This window comes from Hylaeus volcanicus, chromosome 7, assembly GCF_026283585.1.
Source record: "Hylaeus volcanicus isolate JK05 chromosome 7, UHH_iyHylVolc1.0_haploid, whole genome shotgun sequence".
In the NCBI taxonomy this organism is placed as follows: domain Eukaryota; kingdom Metazoa; phylum Arthropoda; class Insecta; order Hymenoptera; family Colletidae; genus Hylaeus; species Hylaeus volcanicus.
Genome location: NC_071982.1, coordinates 4,638,268 through 4,658,132, shown reverse-complemented (window position 1 = coordinate 4,658,132; position 19,865 = coordinate 4,638,268). Strand labels below are relative to the sequence as shown.

General features: G+C 36.7%; 5 protein-coding genes across 8 annotated transcripts in view; 1 reads left to right on the top strand and 4 right to left on the bottom strand.

Annotated features, from left to right (window-relative positions):
• Positions 1-863: 863 nt before the first annotated feature.
• LOC128880114 (protein takeout-like) lies at positions 864-4,777 on the bottom strand. Its single transcript, XM_054129834.1, has 6 exons — positions 4,621-4,777; positions 3,623-3,721; positions 2,369-2,519; positions 1,675-1,808; positions 1,433-1,582; positions 864-1,251 (listed from the first exon to the last, which is right to left on the bottom strand). Exons 1-6 carry the CDS (start codon positions 4,691-4,693, stop codon positions 1,094-1,096), a joined length of 765 nt encoding a protein of 254 aa, XP_053985809.1. The 5' UTR covers positions 4,694-4,777; the 3' UTR covers positions 864-1,093.
• A 4,761-nt stretch (positions 4,778-9,538) lies between these two features.
• Positions 9,539-13,051, bottom strand: LOC128880103 (uncharacterized). 2 transcript variants are annotated; one of them, XM_054129812.1, is made up of 4 exons: positions 12,917-13,051; positions 11,851-12,094; positions 11,605-11,745; positions 9,539-11,525 (listed from the first exon to the last, which is right to left on the bottom strand). In XM_054129812.1, exons 3-4 carry the CDS (start codon positions 11,727-11,729, stop codon positions 10,118-10,120), a joined length of 1,533 nt encoding a protein of 510 aa, XP_053985787.1. In that variant the 5' UTR covers positions 11,730-11,745; positions 11,851-12,094; positions 12,917-13,051; the 3' UTR covers positions 9,539-10,117. The 2 variants fall into 2 exon arrangements, with proteins under 2 accessions (XP_053985787.1, XP_053985788.1); XM_054129813.1 differs by having other exon boundaries at positions 11,851-12,012; positions 12,917-13,047.
• Positions 12,152-16,928, top strand: LOC128880104 (zinc finger protein with KRAB and SCAN domains 5-like). Of its 2 annotated transcripts, none has more exons than XM_054129815.1 (3): positions 12,152-12,269; positions 13,412-14,188; positions 14,260-16,928. In XM_054129815.1, the coding sequence occupies exons 1-3, from the start codon at positions 12,267-12,269 to the stop codon at positions 14,812-14,814; spliced, it is 1,335 nt and encodes a 444-aa protein (XP_053985790.1). In that variant the 5' UTR covers positions 12,152-12,266; the 3' UTR covers positions 14,815-16,928. The 2 variants fall into 2 exon arrangements, with proteins under 2 accessions (XP_053985790.1, XP_053985789.1); XM_054129814.1 differs by lacking the exon at positions 12,152-12,269 and adding an exon at positions 13,109-13,288.
• Positions 16,929-17,019: 91 nt separating this feature from the next.
• On the bottom strand, positions 17,020-18,286 carry LOC128880121 (uncharacterized). Its single transcript, XM_054129844.1, has 2 exons — positions 18,066-18,286; positions 17,020-17,605 (listed from the first exon to the last, which is right to left on the bottom strand). Exons 1-2 carry the CDS (start codon positions 18,099-18,101, stop codon positions 17,114-17,116), a joined length of 528 nt encoding a protein of 175 aa, XP_053985819.1. The 5' UTR covers positions 18,102-18,286; the 3' UTR covers positions 17,020-17,113.
• Positions 18,287-18,596: 310 nt separating this feature from the next.
• Positions 18,597-19,865, bottom strand: part of LOC128880108 (uncharacterized) — a 3,589-nt gene continuing 2,320 nt past the window's right edge. The window contains exon 5 of one of the 2 annotated variants that reach the window (XM_054129822.1): positions 18,597-19,537. In XM_054129822.1, coding sequence (XP_053985797.1) covers positions 19,156-19,537 — 382 coding nt within the window. In that variant the 3' untranslated portion in view covers positions 18,597-19,155. The remainder of the gene's footprint in view (positions 19,538-19,865) is intronic. The other variant, XM_054129823.1, reaches the window with a different exon arrangement.

Genomic DNA, 19,865 nt, shown 5'->3' with positions numbered 1-19,865 from the left:
TGTATCATGTTACACTGAATATCCTTGTTCTTTTTTTAATATACATGCCTATTTACATGTATATTTATAACGCATTAAAAACCATCTTTTTGTGGTTTTTAATATTCTTCGCGCCCATGTGAAAAATGTGTAGTGATAATTAAATACATAACAGTTGCGAAGATTATGAAGAAGGAAGATACTGAGGCCATGGTTACAAATATTAGACTGTGAGTATACTTCTTTAAATATATTGTATTCTGAAGTAGAAATGACAAAATTCTTGCATAACTATTTCGAAGAATAAGTAAATTATAAGTCATAATTATATAATTTCTCCTGCATTAGGAAATAAGTTGTACGAATAGAGTCTTCTTTTATATAACAATTCATTCAAATTGAAAATAGCAAATGTATTACTTTATAAACCTCTATTCGTCATTTTCTATTTAGTACAAACGAAATTTTGTTCATTTCTATTTTAGAGTGCAATTACAAAAAAATGGGAGATCGATGGAACTTTTATTCCATCTATCTCTCCATGGGTCTCCGTATGCAGCAACCTCCTCGTGGTGGGACCTGGAAATTGGTTTTACTTGCGATTAATAGTCTTCCACAGTCAAGTAAAATCGAGCTAATAGGCTGCAATATAAAAAGCACATTTCGAATAATTAAACTCTACTTCATTGATAAGAGTAAGTATTGATGAATATAATGATGGCATTGTTGTAGTCGGTAATATAGATACTCGGAGGTTGTCTCTTACCATTCGCTGTTATATTTCAGGTCACTGCAAACTATCAATCTGGTGGCTGTTACAATTCCAGCAAAGGCGCCAGGATTTGAAGCGGAAAAGAGATTGGATCATACAAGAAAAGTATATATTGGCATTCAAGTTAAATCGAATAGTCTTCTTTTTATTAAAAAAAAAATGTACAGTCATTTACAGTAATATGAAGGTCATTGCAAGTTTCCACATCAGTACGTATTATTTATACGCACGTAGGTATATACAAATTTTTGGGTCCTCGGAAACTTTCGTCCAGATTTTCTTAGAAAATGTGATAGTTTTTTTTTTATTTTAGTTATGAGTACATGACGGAGGCACACTAGTTTATGCCGATGAAGGGAAGATTTTATTGAAAGGCACACGGCTGAAGATATCGTTGGCTATTTTCGTGAAAACCAAACCGAAGGTCTCCTCGTAGGGCGACTGAAGTTCTTTGAAGAGCAGGTTGGAGTTCTCATTGATGAATCGGTTCATTTGCTCACCTATAATAAAAAAAAAGAAAGGTAGGAATTAGGAAGAAGTTACTCAGAACTCTCTAGCAAAGTTTAATAGATCCTCAAGAAATAATTTTGAAGTGAATGATTGAAGTTGGTACAATTAAATGACTGTATGAGAGACTAGATTTCTAACAAATTCTAAGATAAAATGAATCCCTTTACATACCTAGAATAGTGTCACCATCAAAAAGGTTGTCGAATCGTAGCGTCACTTGAGCAGGGAAGAATTTCACCACGTACTTCTTTATCCTCAAATAAGTATCTCCATTCTTCTGGTATTTCTCGCAATATATGTCATTGTGAGACTTCAAGTTATCTAAAAATAAATATTGTTCACGCAATAATATCTAATCCGTCAATATTTTGGTAGACCAGGGAATTAGTATTACAAACATGTATTCAACTTACGCATGGTGATGTTCGACTTGCCAGATCCCTTGACAGGCAGCAATAGTATTTTCCCATCGACTCTATAATTAGCAATGAAGTCCACCTGAGGATTGAATGAATCTGACGACAGCAAACACTTGTCCCAGTCGATGCTGAAACAACGACGAACGACATTATTTTTTAAAGGCGCCGTTCACATTTAAAATTCTACTCGAATAGTGAAACGTCAGATGTCAGTCACTCGTTTACTGAATAAATCTTTAATTAAAACACATGAATTTTAAAGGAACATTTGATTACTGGTCAGATGACTACGCCGCGAGCATTTTAATTCAGATACAATCCTATCATCCATAAATTACCTCATTCGTTCCGGGTTTCAGATTTCAAGATTTTAATTCTATTTGATTTACATAAAAGTCTTTTAAATATTCAAAGGTGTTGAGCGATTATAAATTCCTCCTCGACGTTTTAATAGCGATTCCGTTCATTACGGGTAAATTCTTCCTAATTATATGCCTGCATACGTCACAAAATTCTTTTGTGAATGATTACACAACCACAAACTAACGTTTACTCTTCACTTAATTTTATTTACAATCTGCATGACTCCCATACAAGGCTCTCTAAAGTACTAGCTCTAAATATATGTACACGATGGATATGTATAAACAGATGATTTTCTCATATTAAAATGAAACTGAGTACTCACTGGTAATTTTTTATTTGTAGATTCTTCGTAAGCCCGTGCAATTTGATGTTTCGATATTCCTGTCTCAAAGTGACGGATCCTTGGGATTCGCCGATCTTCACGCTGTCCACTGCTAATGGTTCAATAGGTAGGATCTTGAAACTCTTCAAACCTGCGCAAAAGAATGCATAATTTAAAAATCTGTCTCATCATTTACATTTTTCTTTTCTGTTTTCTAGGTATCAGAATATTTGTATTCCTATTTTGCGAGATATTTCAAATTCAATCTTTTAAACTTTATTCGAAATTTGTGTCTAGACGAAAATACTATCCGCGTTAACAACGAAACGTTGTTGCAGTGTACAACGTCCGAGCAGGCTGCAGTTTGCAGTTTTTTCTCGAAGGCTCGGAAAGCGAAGGGACGCCCGCTCGAGTCAAGGAGAACCTCTGCAAATTGCTACGAGTGATTATGCCGGAGAAACCTAATGCTGGTTTCGAGGAAACGCGGCGTGCATTGCTCCGGTGAAATCGGTGGAAAACCGCGCGGCGTTCTTGTAAAAATTCAAAATGAAAAGAACGAAAGTTGGTTGCCGAAAAACAAACACATCGTAAGTATCATCTACAACGACACACTTAGTGAAATTAATGCATTGTATTTTTATTACTAATTTATTTTTACAGTTGCCATGGTCCGAGTGTCGAAAATGTTGCACACTTTCTAAGATAATTCGAATAGAAAATTGAGTATTAAATGGCGGGAACGTCGCACGTGGAGAACGTCTATTATACGAGTTTCTCTTCGATTCCTCAATAAAAGTTCGATTACGGTGAAACTAGAAGAAAAGTAAGTAGTACTATCGCCTCTCTAGCAATTGCGAATAATCGTTATAAATTGGAATCGTAGTAGAAGAGGAATTACTTGTTTCTCAATAAAAATTATGTCACAGTGACATACCGCGATCGGTCAGGTGAAATAGTTATGTAACCAGATAACTGGATAGATAATGACAACTATTCAGCGTTAACTTTATACTTGAGGGTACAGTAACCGTAATTGAAGTGAACGTTTAATCATGCATTACGAAAGTTCGACAGGTTATCGAATGGGTAAAATTGCGTTATCGATGAGAATTTTATTTGTTCCTTTATTTAGTCAACTAAAAGAAAGAGAAACAATTAGCAGTCAAAATAGTATATCGGATAAAAGATATTCCAGTGTTTCACTATGATTTTACTTTCTCGTATTTAACGATAAAGAGATTGATAGATGCTTACCTCCAGCCAACGAGACGATAGCGTCTCTGACAGCATTGGAGAGGCACTGACCATATTCTTGTTCCGGCAGAGCTCTGTCGCATATTCTGAAGGTGCTCGCTGGAAAAGCAAAGTAAATCATTGACAGAAATGTTACATGCAGCGATTATGTAACTCAGCTGCCCTCGACAAAAGTGCAGCAGCGCTAGTAAAGTCGAATCGATGAGATTGACTTTCACTTTCGACGTAAACTTAAGCGCTGTCTAATCGTTTTTTCTAACTCATGCATATCAATCTATGAACAATTTTATTCATACATAAACTTTTCTTATTCATCTCTTCACTATAATCTTAGTTTCGAATTAGCATTTCCAAGTACGTTAACCTGAAAGACAGCAATGCTTGTTTTTTACCACGGTTTTTTTTGTAAAAACTTCGTACTCTAAATTAATTATTTTTGCAACATTCTGTTTTACTTGATCGTGGAAACTTTCCGTGAATTTGAATTTCACGACAGATCGATATGGGTAAATCGATCGTTTCGTTATCGCCGTTTTCATTTGCGGGTCATTCTCATCGTTGACATTGGCCTGAATCGCATGATCGAGAAGTTACTTCGCCCGAAAAAGGAGTCAGAGGGTTGCTTCAGCTGATGGTAACGAGCCATGCTCCGCGACCGTGTTCCTTTCACAGCGCTATCATTAAATCGATACGATGAAGATCGAATCGAAGGATACAAGCATAATTGCTTACGCGTGGTTTGCTTAAAAATTATAACACCATCCATCGCTTTTCTTCAGTTCAATTCTCATTTTCAAACGCGACTTACTAATTACTAACTCAGTTTCCAAAATTAACAATTCATTGAATCTCTATCGCTAGATCACTTGCTCAAATCTTTTTCCAATAATTTCAAGCAATTGCTTCAAATCCATACTAATAAAAAAATATTTGGAAACTACCGTTAGCTCTTCGTACTTCCAATCAATTAAAATTGACGCAACGAAAAATTTACTCACGCAATTCGATGGCAGTCGTCATTGGCAACATCATCGCCGCGACGACTGGCAGAATGATAAAATTCCACGTCATGACGGAATGTTTCGTTCCTAGTTCACGATCGTCGAAAAGTCGGGGTATGTAGGATTGAAATGACTTCGGACAGCTGACTGTGAACTGGAAGGAACGGTCATTGATGCAGTCTATTTAAGCGGGACGCACGCCCCCTCCACTCGTACGTTCGGGAAACGCGTGTCTCTTCTCTCAGGATTACGCGAAAAAAATCGTCAAATAATATGCTAAGCGAGTACAGAAGCGGAATGATCTCGAGGTGACTCAGTCTGTCGCTGGTAAACCGTGGAAAACTTTATCTGTCTGTACGTGCTTTCATTCACGACGAGAATCAACGAAATTGCGATTACGCATAGTAAGGACTCGAAGAAAGATTGCTCCTGAATGTGAGATTTCAGATGAAGTTCTTAGAATTTTTATTCAAGGTTACTCCGCTATTGAACCGATACCGATTGAAACGTAACTCGTAAAATTCGTCTGTATTTGATAATTGGGCATTCTCTTAAATGATTCAGTACTAGTTACCATTTCTTGGAACTACTTTCCTTGTAATTATTCGAATAGTTTTGCTGCCAGCCGCAGTAACGAGTATTTTTTTTTCTTGAACAATGCATCCAGGAAAGTGATCCACACGTTTTCGCTACAATGTGGCGCAAACTGGCATTGTTGGACCTGAATTTGTCTTCCTTTCACAGACTTTCGGAAACGTCTGTCATTTAGCAGATATTGTTCTGAGAAGCCTGATTTGGAGGACAATAAGGCATGACTCGATTCACGAATAGCAAAATACGTTTGTTCCTGAAATATTCACAGTTCCTACACTTCATCTTGCGAAGGATATTTTCCATTATTCTCTTTACAACATAAGCATAGGTAGACGTTTGCCAGTGCTGTTGTTTTTTACGCGACAGGTTCACAGTATTAGGGTGAAGCTCGCTCCTTATTTGCCTATCGCAGTCATTTCTTTATGCGCCACTTAACGCGTTCACTCTGAAAGTAAAAGTATTTAGCATACAACAGTTCGTTTCCTTCCTCTTTCCTCCGAGGATCAGAATCGTCATAGATGTAACGATAAATTGTATACGATTTTCACAAAGTTCTAATGACAGATTGAATTAATCTACTTAAATTCATAGTAAAATTGTTAGTGACGCGTTTATAAATTATCTGATTGCTATTTATTATCAGTATGTTTTCTTTTTTATTGGTGATACATAATTGTGTCGTTTATTTTTTTTCTATCCCCTTAAATGGATAGGACGGTCACGCTTGGCATGGATTATTCCATTCAAATGAAACATATTAATGAAGGTAACCAACATTGTTACGTCATTGCTGAGATCTTTCCTTATAGATATTCATACTAATGGTTTAATATTATCGAGCATATTCACTGATCATATCAGTCTGGTATCAATGCCTAGTTGTTCCTCTACTACAATTGCATCTATTAATAACTGGCGTACTAGTTTACATACTTGAGATTTATTTTTAGACTTTGGATGAACTTTATAGATTCAATGAACAGGGCAAAGGGAATATATTCTTAGGTTTTATTTGTTACTGTTCTTGTATCTTTCTCGTTTGGATGCCTTTTTATAATCGAATTTAATTTTTATAGGATAGGAAATAGGTGGAGAAAGATTCTTGTGCTAGTGAAAAGTGAAAGGAACTTAATAATGGAAGGTTAAACTTTTTTTGCAAAAAAAATTAACACAGTATTAAATATTTGTATGCCTATAAAATACAGTATAACTTATCGTGAAAACAAACCTCAATGCTGCAACGTGAAGATCATGCACGCCAGTTCTTCAAAATGTCAAGGCTATTATTCGTGAACGTGGACATCACGAAATATTAAACTATTAAATATTAATTCGGCTTTAATATTAATTCTCTGCGTGCGAGTTTTTAAAAAATTAAGTCCATTCATTATTCAGATTGATGAAGACGACAAAGACCAATACTCTTTTAATGAATACATCAAAAAGTGGAAAGGAACTGCTTCAAAACCATTATTTTTATTGAACGTTAAAACATTTTTTCTCCTTTTTACAATTTAAATTTACATTCTTTAAAATTCAAAGCGTTTTAAAATAATCTCTTTGTAGATATCAACATCCAATTTGTAGGCTACCCAGAAAAAATTGTTTACTGGTTCTCGAGGAAAACTACTAAACAAAATTCTTGAAACGATAGTCGGCAGAAAAATGGCAATTTGCTGGTAAATTGGAGTAATAAATTAAATTCCTGATGTTCGCACCCATCTCGCATTTGAATAAAACAAACAAGATTCGCCAAATAAAACAAACGAAATTAAAGTGGTTCTTCAAATCACACCTGAGATTGAATAGTCATAACTAGACTGCGGATGTTTATGCAAAATAAAATCTTCACAAACGTGCCTACAAAAATTTAACCTAAATAGGAATTTATTATATTCTGCAAATATTATAACGTGAATGTTACTTTCAATCTTTTTTATATTTTTACATATTGTTTGCATTTTGTAGGTTCTTGCACATTCAAATTTCTTATAAATGCATAAAGATCTGCAGTCTAGTCATAACTTTCACGAGACCCGATGTTTCAATCTTAGCGAAGGAATTCAGAAACAATTAATAACGTAATAGAGCTAGTTCTCGCTGTTCTTAATGAGACCTGTTAACGACCAACGTCACAATGATCTATTTCATGGAGACTGTTAATAGGTTTCTAATTCCATACGAAAGTAGGTCTTCTTGTTTAAAAATAAACAAAACTACACAGCTTCTTTTGGAGAATTAATGTCACGAATTTAAGCGTAGGCTAACAAACATAGGTTCGGTATAGTAATATATGAATATGCTGGAATATTCCACAAAACTTGATGGACGCAGAAATTGTCCGAAAGAACTTTTAAGATAAGAAAAATGGGATGGTTGCGGTAGTTTCGAGATCACTGAACCCCGGAACAACCGTGGACGACCGTGAACGCGTAACCTTGCAATTAATCGTCTTCCAGAGTGCTATGCATATTTATGGGAGTTTTTTTGTCCCGTGCCAAGGCAATGTAGTTGTACGATAAAGAACGTTAATTTCTTTATGTTTCTCGATCGGTCTGTTTTCACGCTACACGTAGAAGGATCGATCGGTCGATCGACCGATACGCACTTTCCACGGGATGCCGATTTAGGTCTCGGCTGTTCATTTCAATTCAATCGCGTTCGAATTCCAACTGAAACGCCCTTGCAAATAAAGAAATGTCTACTTAACTACTATGATGTGCAAGAAACATTTAAAAACACATCTGTTTATTGGTACAAAAATGTACTCTAATGATTGTAGAATATTTTTTTGAAATTACGTAAATTATAATGAAACCACGACAGTCGTAAAATCGAACATTCAAGTTCTCTGTCTTCGAAGCTGAAGAAATAAGTGAAAAACGAAATAACGATGAGATAATTGGCCAAGAGAGAAATGCATGACGATTACGATTGCCTTAGCTACGATTGAAATAATGATGGCCAGGACACTCTCGCGAGTGTTCTCCAAGATGGAGATGTTGCATTACCTCTCCCATACAAAGAGCTAATTTCGCGTGTTCTGTTTTAACGAAAAAATATATGACTGACTAAAGATGCGACAGAAAAAAAAATCACTGACTGTACAAGAGAAAAAGAAGTAGCTGATTGGTAAGCTTGGTAGTAACCTGACATTCGTATTTATATCTAATAATTCTTACAACAGAACCGAAACAAACTATTACATCACGACTTTGGGACAGACTAATCGACTAGGTTTATGAATAAACTGCTCTTACTGTTAACGCCAGTTAAGCTATCGAACGCTACGATCTTAATAGTTCCAGCATAAAAGTGACAAAGTTTGCCTCGTTGAATATCACGAACCTGTCTACAACTTCGGACCTTCGCTTTTCATCGTCCATTGCCCTCTTCGACCCTTCACTTACCAATGTCCATGATGTTTCAGGGTTCCTCATTTTTAGGATGTTGGCATCATGCGTATGTCATGTTTTCCCACGGAAACGATCAATCATGTTCAAGAGAAAAATACTACGTCAGTACTGGAACAACAAGGAAACTTTTGGTTGCACCTACTGTTTTTTGTTTCGTTTTTTTTACTCTCACAGAATTGAACAATTTTTTGTTATTTATCTATTACTCGTTACTATTACTTCGTTGCATCTATCTTGTTTTCTATGTTTTACATTAAAAATTGTGAAGACTTTATAAAAGAGCTTTCCAATAATGTTTATAACATTTTCGTGTAAACAGTTGGCCAAGGTCATCAAGTTTACTAACTTATGCGCGTTAATGGTATTAACTGGATGTAGTATGAACACTAGAATTTATTAGACGACAGTAAATACGGAGATCTTGATTTTAATTTATGCAATAGCGTAACAAAAAATATACGCGTATTATCTTTACTCCTTAACGGGTGACGAATCCTAGATAGTCTTCCAGAATTTTCTGAAAATCTAAACAATTCACGGTTTCTTTTTTATGTATAATGCAAAGATATTTGCTGTGCTTATAAATTGTTTTCGTACTCTTATGTTTCAACATATCAGTGATGTCAGTCCAAATCGTTGTAACAATTACTGCACTTGCTGCATCGTTGTAACTGCATGAATCGTTATAACATTACTGCAACATTGTCAAGCAAAAATTTCCGAAAAAGATAATGTTTCTTTTTCTTTAATACTATGTATATTTGCAAATTTTATACGTAATCTTGAATACGTAATCAGGCATATTTTAATTCGTTGATTCGTGTCTAGTCATCCTGTCTAGCACGAATAATTCCAATAAAAAGATAGGAACATAATAATAATAAAAAAAAAAAAAACAGATCCAATAATTTGTACATGTACAATATCACAATGGACATATTTATTTATTTCAAGTAAAATTTACAATCATCAATACCGGTGTGTATAGTTATAACGGCGCAATTGCAAATAATGCACAAAATCTCTCTAAATGAATAAATAAATAAATACAATTTTCGTTTCTCTACTTATCACAATACAGTGTTACGTATTTAGTAACTATACGACATATCAAATTTTACGATTACACGTCTCATTGCTATAAAATGATCGAATACATTTTCGCGTCTTTTACTCAATGGAAATTTACATATTGTAAGCTTGAACTTGTTAGAGGTTAGAGATTCATCTTGGTTATGAAAAACGGCTTTGTCCGCGAAATTTTTGGTTGCGATTGGCATCACGTAACCACCACGCACATAAATCATCTACATTTCATCCCTTATATTTTATTCAACGCGAAGCCTGTAGCTGAGTCAGGCGGAAAACCATCGTTTCAATGAAAGAACGTGCTTTTCAAGGCACACAAACGTGATCGAAAGCATGTTTACTTTAACCCTTTCTTAAAAATTAGTTATTTAAAAGAAAGTAAGTTATCTCTTCTGTTAAGGTATTCGCTTTTGATATTTGAGAGCTAAACTGTTCAACGGTGGTCTCATTTTTGTGATTCCAAGATCTATAGCATGGCCAGTTAAAGGACAACTTTGGCACCGTTTCTTTTTGTTTGCGTTTTGAACATTCTTTTCTTGATGCACGATGTATCGAGGAAAGTAATGCATACGTTTTCGCTGTAGAGTGGCGCAAGCTGGCATCGTCACAACCAAGTCTTTCTTGTGAATTCTTTTAGCAGGTTCTGGGAAAAGTCTATCATTTAACAGATACTGTTCTAAAGAACCAGAAGATTTAGACGACAACAGAGTATGTCTCGATCCATGAGTATCGAAGTAGTTTTGCTCCCGGAATTTTCTTAACTCCTTCACTTCGTCGTCCGAAAGATATTCTTCGTCGCTTTCTTCTCGTCCATCATTTACACAAACGGTGTGTTGATAATCTTCCGAATCAATATTGTCTTTTTCCACAGTAACTTTTGAAGGGACGACCTTATTTTTGTGGCAACAGGGACATTCTTTGTTGAACAGATGCGACGCTCTTTTACTCTTAACCGATGTTTTCGAATTTGATTTAGTCTTTTTCAAATCAGGTACAGATTTCTTAGAAGAAATGGTTCTCTTAGTTACGAGTTTAGGTCTCGATTGTTTTTTCAGTGACACTTGAACGCCTTTACTGGACTTGGCTACGTTATCAGATACGAAACTTTGTTCTTCTTCTATGGTTCCTGAATGTGTAGATGTTACAGGCAATGATCTAGATTTTGTTACGCGAGTCGTAGTTTGCGATTCCATTTTATCAGTTCGATCTGTACTCTGCAAGTTTTTCCTGGTCATAAATTCATGATAGCGTGGCGACCTAGTACACGTGTCTGGACAATCTCCTGTTGCTGCAGTGTGTAGGACGGAAACTTTGCTTTGGACATTACGAAGAAACTGAGATCTCGGGGCATAGTCTATTTTTTGTACTCGACGCAAAGTTTCGCAACTGATCGGTGAAGTTAAGGCTGGTTTCTCGTCATTGTACTTCGCGAATGGCAAACGAATGTCAACGTGAGTTTTGCAGCACTTGCAAGGCAAATGCTGTTTGTATTGGGTTCTTGGGGATCGCAGTTGCACCTTTTTAGTGTGAGGATGGCAATAACACTCCTTTACAGGTTTCCTTGGTATAGTTTTTGAACATTGTTCTTCACAATGTTTTTTTGACGTAATTAATACTCTTTTGGATGTCGATATATTAGGCATTCTTGCAAGCATATGGTTCGAGCTATGGTAAATATAATCTGGATGCAGAAGTGCATCAACCCCGCTGGAATCATTTCTTAATTTCCATGATTTACTAGCTTCTCTGTAACGAAAAGTTTCATCATGTGTCGCATGGTTTTCATAATTTTCTCTCTGCGTCCTACAAATGAAGAATAATATACAATAACAGGAAATAAATCAATCAAAATACAGTTGTCTAGACAGTGAACAATACTTACGAATTTTGTGAGTGTAATTTTTTAATTTCTTTCTTAACCTTTTTGGAATGTTTATTAGCTTTTGCTAGTAAGAGTCTGCTTCTTTTGCGCAAATTATCTATGCGTTCATCCAAGGTCTCATCCATAAGATTACGGCATCCTCTATATTACAATTTTTTAAACAGAAATTAAAATAAAATTATAGCCTTCGACTTGTTAGATATTACGACTCATTGGACCTTTTTATCATTGATATCTGTCTCTTACCTAACTAAAGTGCAAGAAACCGTTGGAATTCGCTGAAGTTATTAACACTTCTCGATTATTAATCATTTTTCCTCGCATTTGCAACTCTTCAAAGCATCGACAGGGTATTTCGCGTTTCAATGAAAGCGATTCACGATAAAGTGTTTATTTTTATTTTAGCTCCTGAAGTTTGGCGAGCGTCCATGTAAACAGAAAGATGCCAGGGTCAGGCTTACCATGACAGCGTGCGATTTTAATTTCCCGCCTGTTATTGAACAACACACGGTGAAAGTTAAACGCATGCTGGAGGAATGATTGCACGATCATATACGCGAAATAGGAAGGCAACCAACCACCCCGAGGAACAGTTTAAACGACAAGAAATATAAACAATAAGTTAACAGGACACTACAACCTCCTATAAAAGGGAATGGTCAATGGTAAATATTATTTATAATTATTGTTAGATGTGAGAAATTTGTTTTCTAATTGTAAGAGTATGTATATACATATAAGAGTGAGAAGATTTAATTTACAGTGGACGATAATAACTAAATGAATTATTATTCTTATTATTAATATTACTAAAACAGGAGAAACATAATAGTATACGTGAAAATTCGATTTCACCGAATTCGTTCATTTCTCATTCTTTACGAGACACTCTGTCCCAAATTTAAAAAAAAAAAAAAAAATGTATACCAAGAACAAAACCGGTAAAATGTCTGTTTTTATTCTATCTCTTGAAGTTCGTCGAGCGTCCAACTGTAAACAGAAGATCCGACGCAGTGTTGCCACGACAGTAGGATAATTTTTTCTCATCGCGCACTTTTTTTTTCTCACGAATGAAATAAAAAACATCGTTCTATTCCGCGTCGCGCCTTCGAAGGACGGGAATTTCTTGGAAAACCCGTAATTCGGGAGTCTTGATTATGCATTACAGAAGCCGTTCGCACGTGTACCGAGCGACGCGAGCCAGCGTCCAGGCAGTGCTTTATCGCAGCCATGTTGGAGGAACGCGTTGGACGCGGCGTACGTTACGATGTACCGTCGCTTCAGAATTGTTTTTTAATTTAATTAACCGTACCGTGCTTTCCACCGATGCTCCAACTCGAAAGTAACCCGTGGTTTCGCTAGACGTGGGCAATATGAGATTGAAAACGTGATCGTTGTTACTTTACTCTGTCGGTGCCGCTGGTTGACGGTTATTAGAGGTTATAAACGCTCTCGCATGTTTTAATCGCTGCAGCGCGTACGCTTCACGATCATCCACGGTGAAATGAATTTCTCTGGGAACAACATTATCCAGGGAGCTCTCCCACAGTTCTCGGAGCTAACGTCTGGAACGAACACAATCCCCACGTCGAAATTCACCAGTGGCGATAATACCGTTCACATAGAACACGCGTCTGTTTATACCACTGCCGCTGGATCGAATCAGATGAAACAAACTCTGTTGGTGAGACTCGATGTACCATTCTGTTCACATTTCATAATTGGAATTACCCAGAGTTCATCTTCTCATTCAATATTTTCTGTTTTTTAATGGACTTTTAGAGTAACATGTATGCTCTCTTTCCAGATGAATTCAGCAAACAAATACACAGGACCAATAATCGCCTGGCCAGATCCGAATACATTGATGCAACTCTGCGAAAAGCAGGGCATTCAAGCCATTAACATTCCTAATTATAATCAAAATAATTCTATCCTTACTGTTCAAGCGAACAGTTTGCCAATGAGGATCATACCCAACATGTACTTGCCTTCAACTTCGCAGCCAGAGAACGTTAAACACGAGTTAGAAGTAAGAACAGAGGGTGAAATGAAAACGTCTACTATGCAAGATTCGCAAGCTCAACTCCAACAGCAAAGTGCCATGGCAGAGTACTTCCAAAAGTTGCAGGCTACTACGCTTCCATTGACATTGCAACAGCTAATTAAATTCCAAACAGAACAAACTAAGAAAGATAAGACCGAGGAGGAGAAGGTGGAACATACACAGAACAATATTCTCAACATTCCCAGTGTTCCGGTGTTCAGAAATACTCAGTTACAAAATGGAAATACTTTCATGAATTCCGATCAAATGATGACGACCATCAATCCAAACGACCTAAACGTACACATAGAGAACCAGCAGGAAAATGATAACACGACGGTGCAGAGTATAAAAGTCGAACAACAGCTGCAGACAGATTCACCTAAAACTGAGAAAAAAATGAAATTCAGGGCTAAAACTGGAGAGATCAAAATCAGCGTTGCTTTGGATGGTTCGACACTTTATTGCTGTCCCGAGTGTAACCTAGCATTTCCAGATAAGACAGAGATCGAACAGCATATACAGGCTCATATACAAGTGTGTATCTAATTTAGAATGTTATGGAATGAGTAAATTATGAATCACTTATTCCCCTTTATTTTTTTAAGGAACGGAAGTATCAGTGCAAGGAATGTGGCGCGATGCTAAAAAGAAAGGAGCACCTGGATCAACATATGCGTGGTCACTCGGACGAAAGGCCGTTCAAGTGTCCCGTGTGCCAAAAAGCGTTCAAGAGAAACGAACACCTAACGAGGCATTACGTGATTCATTCTGGCGATAAGAATTTCACGTGTTCAGTATGTCAGAAGGCCTTCTCTAGGAAGGATCACTTGAACAAACACACTCAAACTCATTTAGGGATCAGACGCAACCGAATTAAGAAAGAATCGTTTTTCATGGAACAGAAAGATTCTTTCGAAAAGACTAGCGAAGTTTCCGCATTGCCTAAACAAGAAGTGAACTTCGTACTGAAGGACGGTTTCGTGAAGCAAGAACCGAATTTCCTTCAGTACATTCAAAATCTGCAGAAAGATCAAAATTTGATTCACACGTTTTCCTCGTTCAAAGAACAGGCTATGAAAGAAGCGAATATTTTGCAACAGCAAGCTGTCAATATGAACGAAATTTTGCCTCAAAATACAAGGTACTTAATGCCGTCTTAGTCATAAATCAATTTCGCGCGAGTCCAAAGCAATAAAGGCTGTTTACGAAGTGCGTCGAGGTTAGCACAAATAGAAAATTCGTTAGACACGTTAGGAATTGGAGCATACCTTAGAACTCGAATTTGAATCTTTAAAACGAAAACAATTGGGAGAGCACTACGAGAGTAAGGTGCAATTTAATGAATTCTCTCGAATTCTGACAAAAATGATCAGTGACTTGGTCATCAGTGATTTTGTTCCGACAGACTATGAATCTTAGCCTGTTTTTTGTTCTGTGAAGAAACAAAATTGTACATTCGAATCCGATTAGCATTTAGTTTGCCACGAGGAGTACCTTACGCTGAAGTAAGAACTAAGAACTATAATTAACTTTCATTCAGAGATGGAGACGATTTTATTCGAATAATACGTAACGAATGGAGTTGGTTGTTATTTGACCAAAATTTTGCCCATCTCAGATTTCATTACTTGCATGAGATTGATACTTAATTCCTCGAGATCGTTTGCTGCATTGGCAGCTTGAACAAGTCTAATACCGATTTGGTACTTGAAACAAGAGGAAACAAGTTATCTGTGTACGTGCGCGCCGTCTGTTTTATTTAAACTAGCTTTAAAGCAAATAGTTTGTTTACTGATTCTAGTCCATGATCACAACAATTAAGATTAAATACCTCGCACGCGAACAGTGAATTCACGTTTTGCGTGGGTTTTTGATCTAGCATGGAATACAATTTGGATCGTGATGTACGATCGATACTGCTGAATGATACATATAAAGCCAATCTGCCATTAGGATAATGACTTCTTGGAACGAGTACCAATAGCAATTAATAGAATACTGCCGATAAATGCTATACAATTTGTAGAATAATTATGTACATAAATACGATACAAATTTTACCTGAAGGAGACTCAATAGGTACGTTGTTTAAACTTGATCTCTGATTCGTCCGTGTTCATCTTTAACAAGTGCTTAGCGCGTATTTTTAAGTAATAATTCATCTTCACTCGTTCATACTTTAGCGTATGTTTTTTTTTTTTTAACTTTTTCATGCACGAAGTATTTTGAAAAGGTATTCTTTATAAATATAGTTTTCGATATCTTTATTCTAACTCTTTTTTTATGATTAACATTGTCTATTGTAAGGAATCATGGTACGATTTTTTTTATATTTCGCTTGCATTGGTACATCTAATGCAAAAGTATCGTTCGACGCTGTATAATATTTCAGTACTCATTTGTCTTGATATGATGAAATGAGTCTTTTTATAATCAGTATTATATAATTTTCAGTGTTCCCATTATTTTTACATCGATTCGATATTTTCATCATGTGTATATTATTATGCATGAAAAAGTTAAACTTTCTATTGACATTTGATACAAATCACTGTTTAAAATCTCTTTTTATTACGCAGCTCGTTTTTTTTTTGTATTCACTCAAACATTCTATGAACGTAAATAAAAAGAATAAATTGCTCAAAATTAATTTCGAAAATATTAGGAATTTTTTCCAGCTACTGTAGAACGAAAAATTTGTGATTATGTTGACAATGACTAACATCTTTCAGACTTTCTTTTTTAGGTGTACTAATGAGATTAGAACGAATAATTGCGGATGGCACTAAGATAAGACTCATGTCGCGTCATAATAGAACCAAAGACTTTGATTGTATGAGACATAACAGTATTTTATCTCTTCTTCCTAAACTTTTTTCAATTGTCAGATTTTCTGGACCCATGATAGTCGGCGACGAATCGTTCCCTAAAATTTGACTGGATTTCCGGATATTGGAATTCCTTTAAGTGGTTTAATAACCGTGGCGCTCGTACCTCACTATCCTGGGCCGAGAAAACAGCGTTTACCCTTTTCAATAAAATTAATTAGACGTTTAAGATACTGATGTTCGGAATCATGGCCACCCGAGTGAGCATCATACGTAAGGCGATACAATGATAAAATATTTTAGCAATGAATACGCATTTACAAGGTGTTACTCGATGAACGATTGTTACTGTATGATACAATGATTGCCAAAAAGATGATGAACAAATGGTAACACATGTATTTTTCAGACCAAGATATTTTTGAATAAAATAAGTGTAAAGAGAATGTTTGCTTACCTTCCTATAGCATACATTTTATTTTTTATTAGAAATTAATGACTCATTGTACAATATACTAATTAGATGTAAATGTTTGTAAATAATTTATTTTAACGAAAGATGGGATACAATGTCAGTTAAGTAAGTACAAAGTCAGTTTTCATTTTTTAAATTACAATATTATTTCCATGGTTAATTGTTTACGATTGTATTATTGCTGTAAATAGCCCTGGCTAATTTAGAGTAAACTCCATACGTGACACCCAACAGCGACCCGAGCCAGTCGACCAGATGCCTGCTCAGCGTAACAGGAAACTGGAAACTTGGTTTCGGAGTGATAAATTCAACTTGCAGATTCTTATCTTGTGTTTCTTCTTCTAGGTCCAGGGGTTCGAGGGGTTCCAAGCGGTCCAGGGGTTGAATGTCGTTGACCCAATCGTCGTCAGACAAGAACGTTCGCTCTGTTTGACGAGACCTTTCAGAGCTGGTGTCTGTTGCCAGAATTTTCTCCACGTTGCTAGTGTTCTCTGGCTTTCGAAACACGAAGTCGTACGTGGCCCGCAATTTTCCCAGGAACCTGTCCAACGGTTTCATCTCGTTTGTTCGCTGATGGTACTCTATCGCCTCCTGGACTGGAAACAGCTTCGTTATCTGTGGCTTCGATTGCACTCTCGATCCGGAGAGCTGAAAACGTGGATTAACTTATTTGTATTCGTTATTGGGGGACAATAGGAAAGGAATACTGTGTGTACACTGACGACACAAAATTAGGACATGCAAACTTGGGTTGCGATTTGTCGTCCAAGAATGAATGGAAATTGTAGAACATCTGTTTCTTGTGGATATAGATTTGAATTCAGATGTCGTTTCAAGGTCACTTCGTTTAATATTTGAATAAATTAGAGAATGTTCAATTGAGCTTATAGTTCCTTAATTAGAAATTGATTTCAATTCAGTTAATTAGAGCGTTGGTATTAAACAAAGGAAAGATTAGTTCTCTTTTATTTTTTCGTTTGAACTTGCCCGCTTTCACTACTGCAATTAAGTGCACAGGCTGAGAAATTAATTTCTTATCGAAACTAATGGAGCATTAACTTTTTCGATAAACTGTTCTTATAGTTATCGCTTTTTGTTCAGTACTCACGCAAAGAAGACAAAGTCCTAGAAAAATAGTCTTCATGTCGCCCGATGTCTCGATTATTTCTTCTATTCGAGGCGATCCAAACGACTGAAGGACCCATTGATTTCAAAATCCATTTATACCGCCGTGCGATGCACCAGCGTAAAACCGAGCCACGACTAATTCGATGGAGCTCGCGTACTTATTGTTTCCCGTCTACGCCTTTGCTTTCTGGACAAACCATTGACACAGAATTGCTTAACGAATTCGCCATTCGGAGCACGTATCGCTGCTTCGTGGGCTCTGGCAACTCATATTGTCGAAGCAATAAACAATATCCTCCCTCGTTCGAACTGCAGGTCAAGGTTCATTGTGAAAATTTTAGGAGTTTTCATTGCCGCGATGTCCAAACCATGGAAGTGACAGTCGAGGGACAATGTATTATCACAGTGTTTATATTATAGGGATAACGTATGATGAAATATTTGTTTATTTTATATGCAGTAAGAAGGATAAACTTTGCATGTTTCGTCGTAGTCATTGATCAGATTGGCTCACATCTCTTTCTACTTTCTTTTATTTTAAATTGTCTAATCATTAATGTTCATACATATCGACCTTAGTATTTCTGGTAGTGGCTTTACGGGGAATGTATAAATATTGCAACGGTGCCGAAAACATCAAGTATGATTCAACGTCATTGTATTCACAATTAATTAATGTAACTGTGAATCATTCGAGTGACTCGAAATGCGCACGATAACGTAGCGTGTCCTGTTCGTAAGAATCGGCAACGTTGAATCCTCATTTATCTACGCAGTGTCCTACATTACTAACAGAGTCATTTGTCTTATCGATCAAATGTTTCACATTATTTAGTCCTAAAAAAAAGCGAATAATTGATTCTTAAAGCACAAAGCATCGAGGAGAATAGGTATACAAGTATTGTTTTAGTGAATTTACAACTAAAATTGTTTCATTTTAGTCGTACGTCCTTTGACGCAGATCAATCAATTTCATCTACGTCTATACCTACTCTAAAATTTTGGATGCCACGGGTTATCGATTAATCGTAAACTCGAGAGACCGGTCATTCGTTTAATAGTATCACGGGTTAGGGCGAGTAGCGAAGAGGCAACACAGGCCTCAGATCCTTGTTGAGGGTACTCGAAGGGTTGTTAAGATCCCGAATGGTTTGGTTGGTCTTCAGCTTCGCGTCGTCTCTGGTCAGTTCGTTTCGCTCCAGGACCTTATCTAGGATCTTCTTGAGCTGCGGAGCGACTCCACCTTCGGCAGAGGTCATCAGTACGTTGAGAACCTCGTCAGAGTAGCCTGTGTACTTGCCGAATCCTTGCTTTCTCGCGTCTTTGCTGAGGGAGTCGTATAGGCTGGCGAGGTGCTGAAGAGTCCCACTCGGCGGCACTTTCGAGCGCCTCAAGTAGCTGGTTAGGCTTGGCCTTGGCACTTGCGTGACCTTCTCGCCGAGACGCGTGAACCTGCAATGAAACGTCGAAGAGCTTATTATTGACCATTATACCATCTTCTTTGTATCTAACTTTTTTTTTTCTGTCTTTTAGGTGCTGCTGAAGAGGATGGAAGCATAGAGTTTTGAGTCGAAGAATCTGATATCATAGTCCATCGTCACTCACGAAGCATGGAAGATGAAGAAGGCAACAGGAACTTCGAAGCGAGATCGTTTAGTGGTCAGGTCAATTGTTATCTTCTGTTTCTGAAGTACTTTTTTTTCAGGTGCGGCTGAAGAGGATGGGAACTCGGTGTTTGGAATCGAAGAATCTGATATTCAACTCAATCGTCACTCATCAG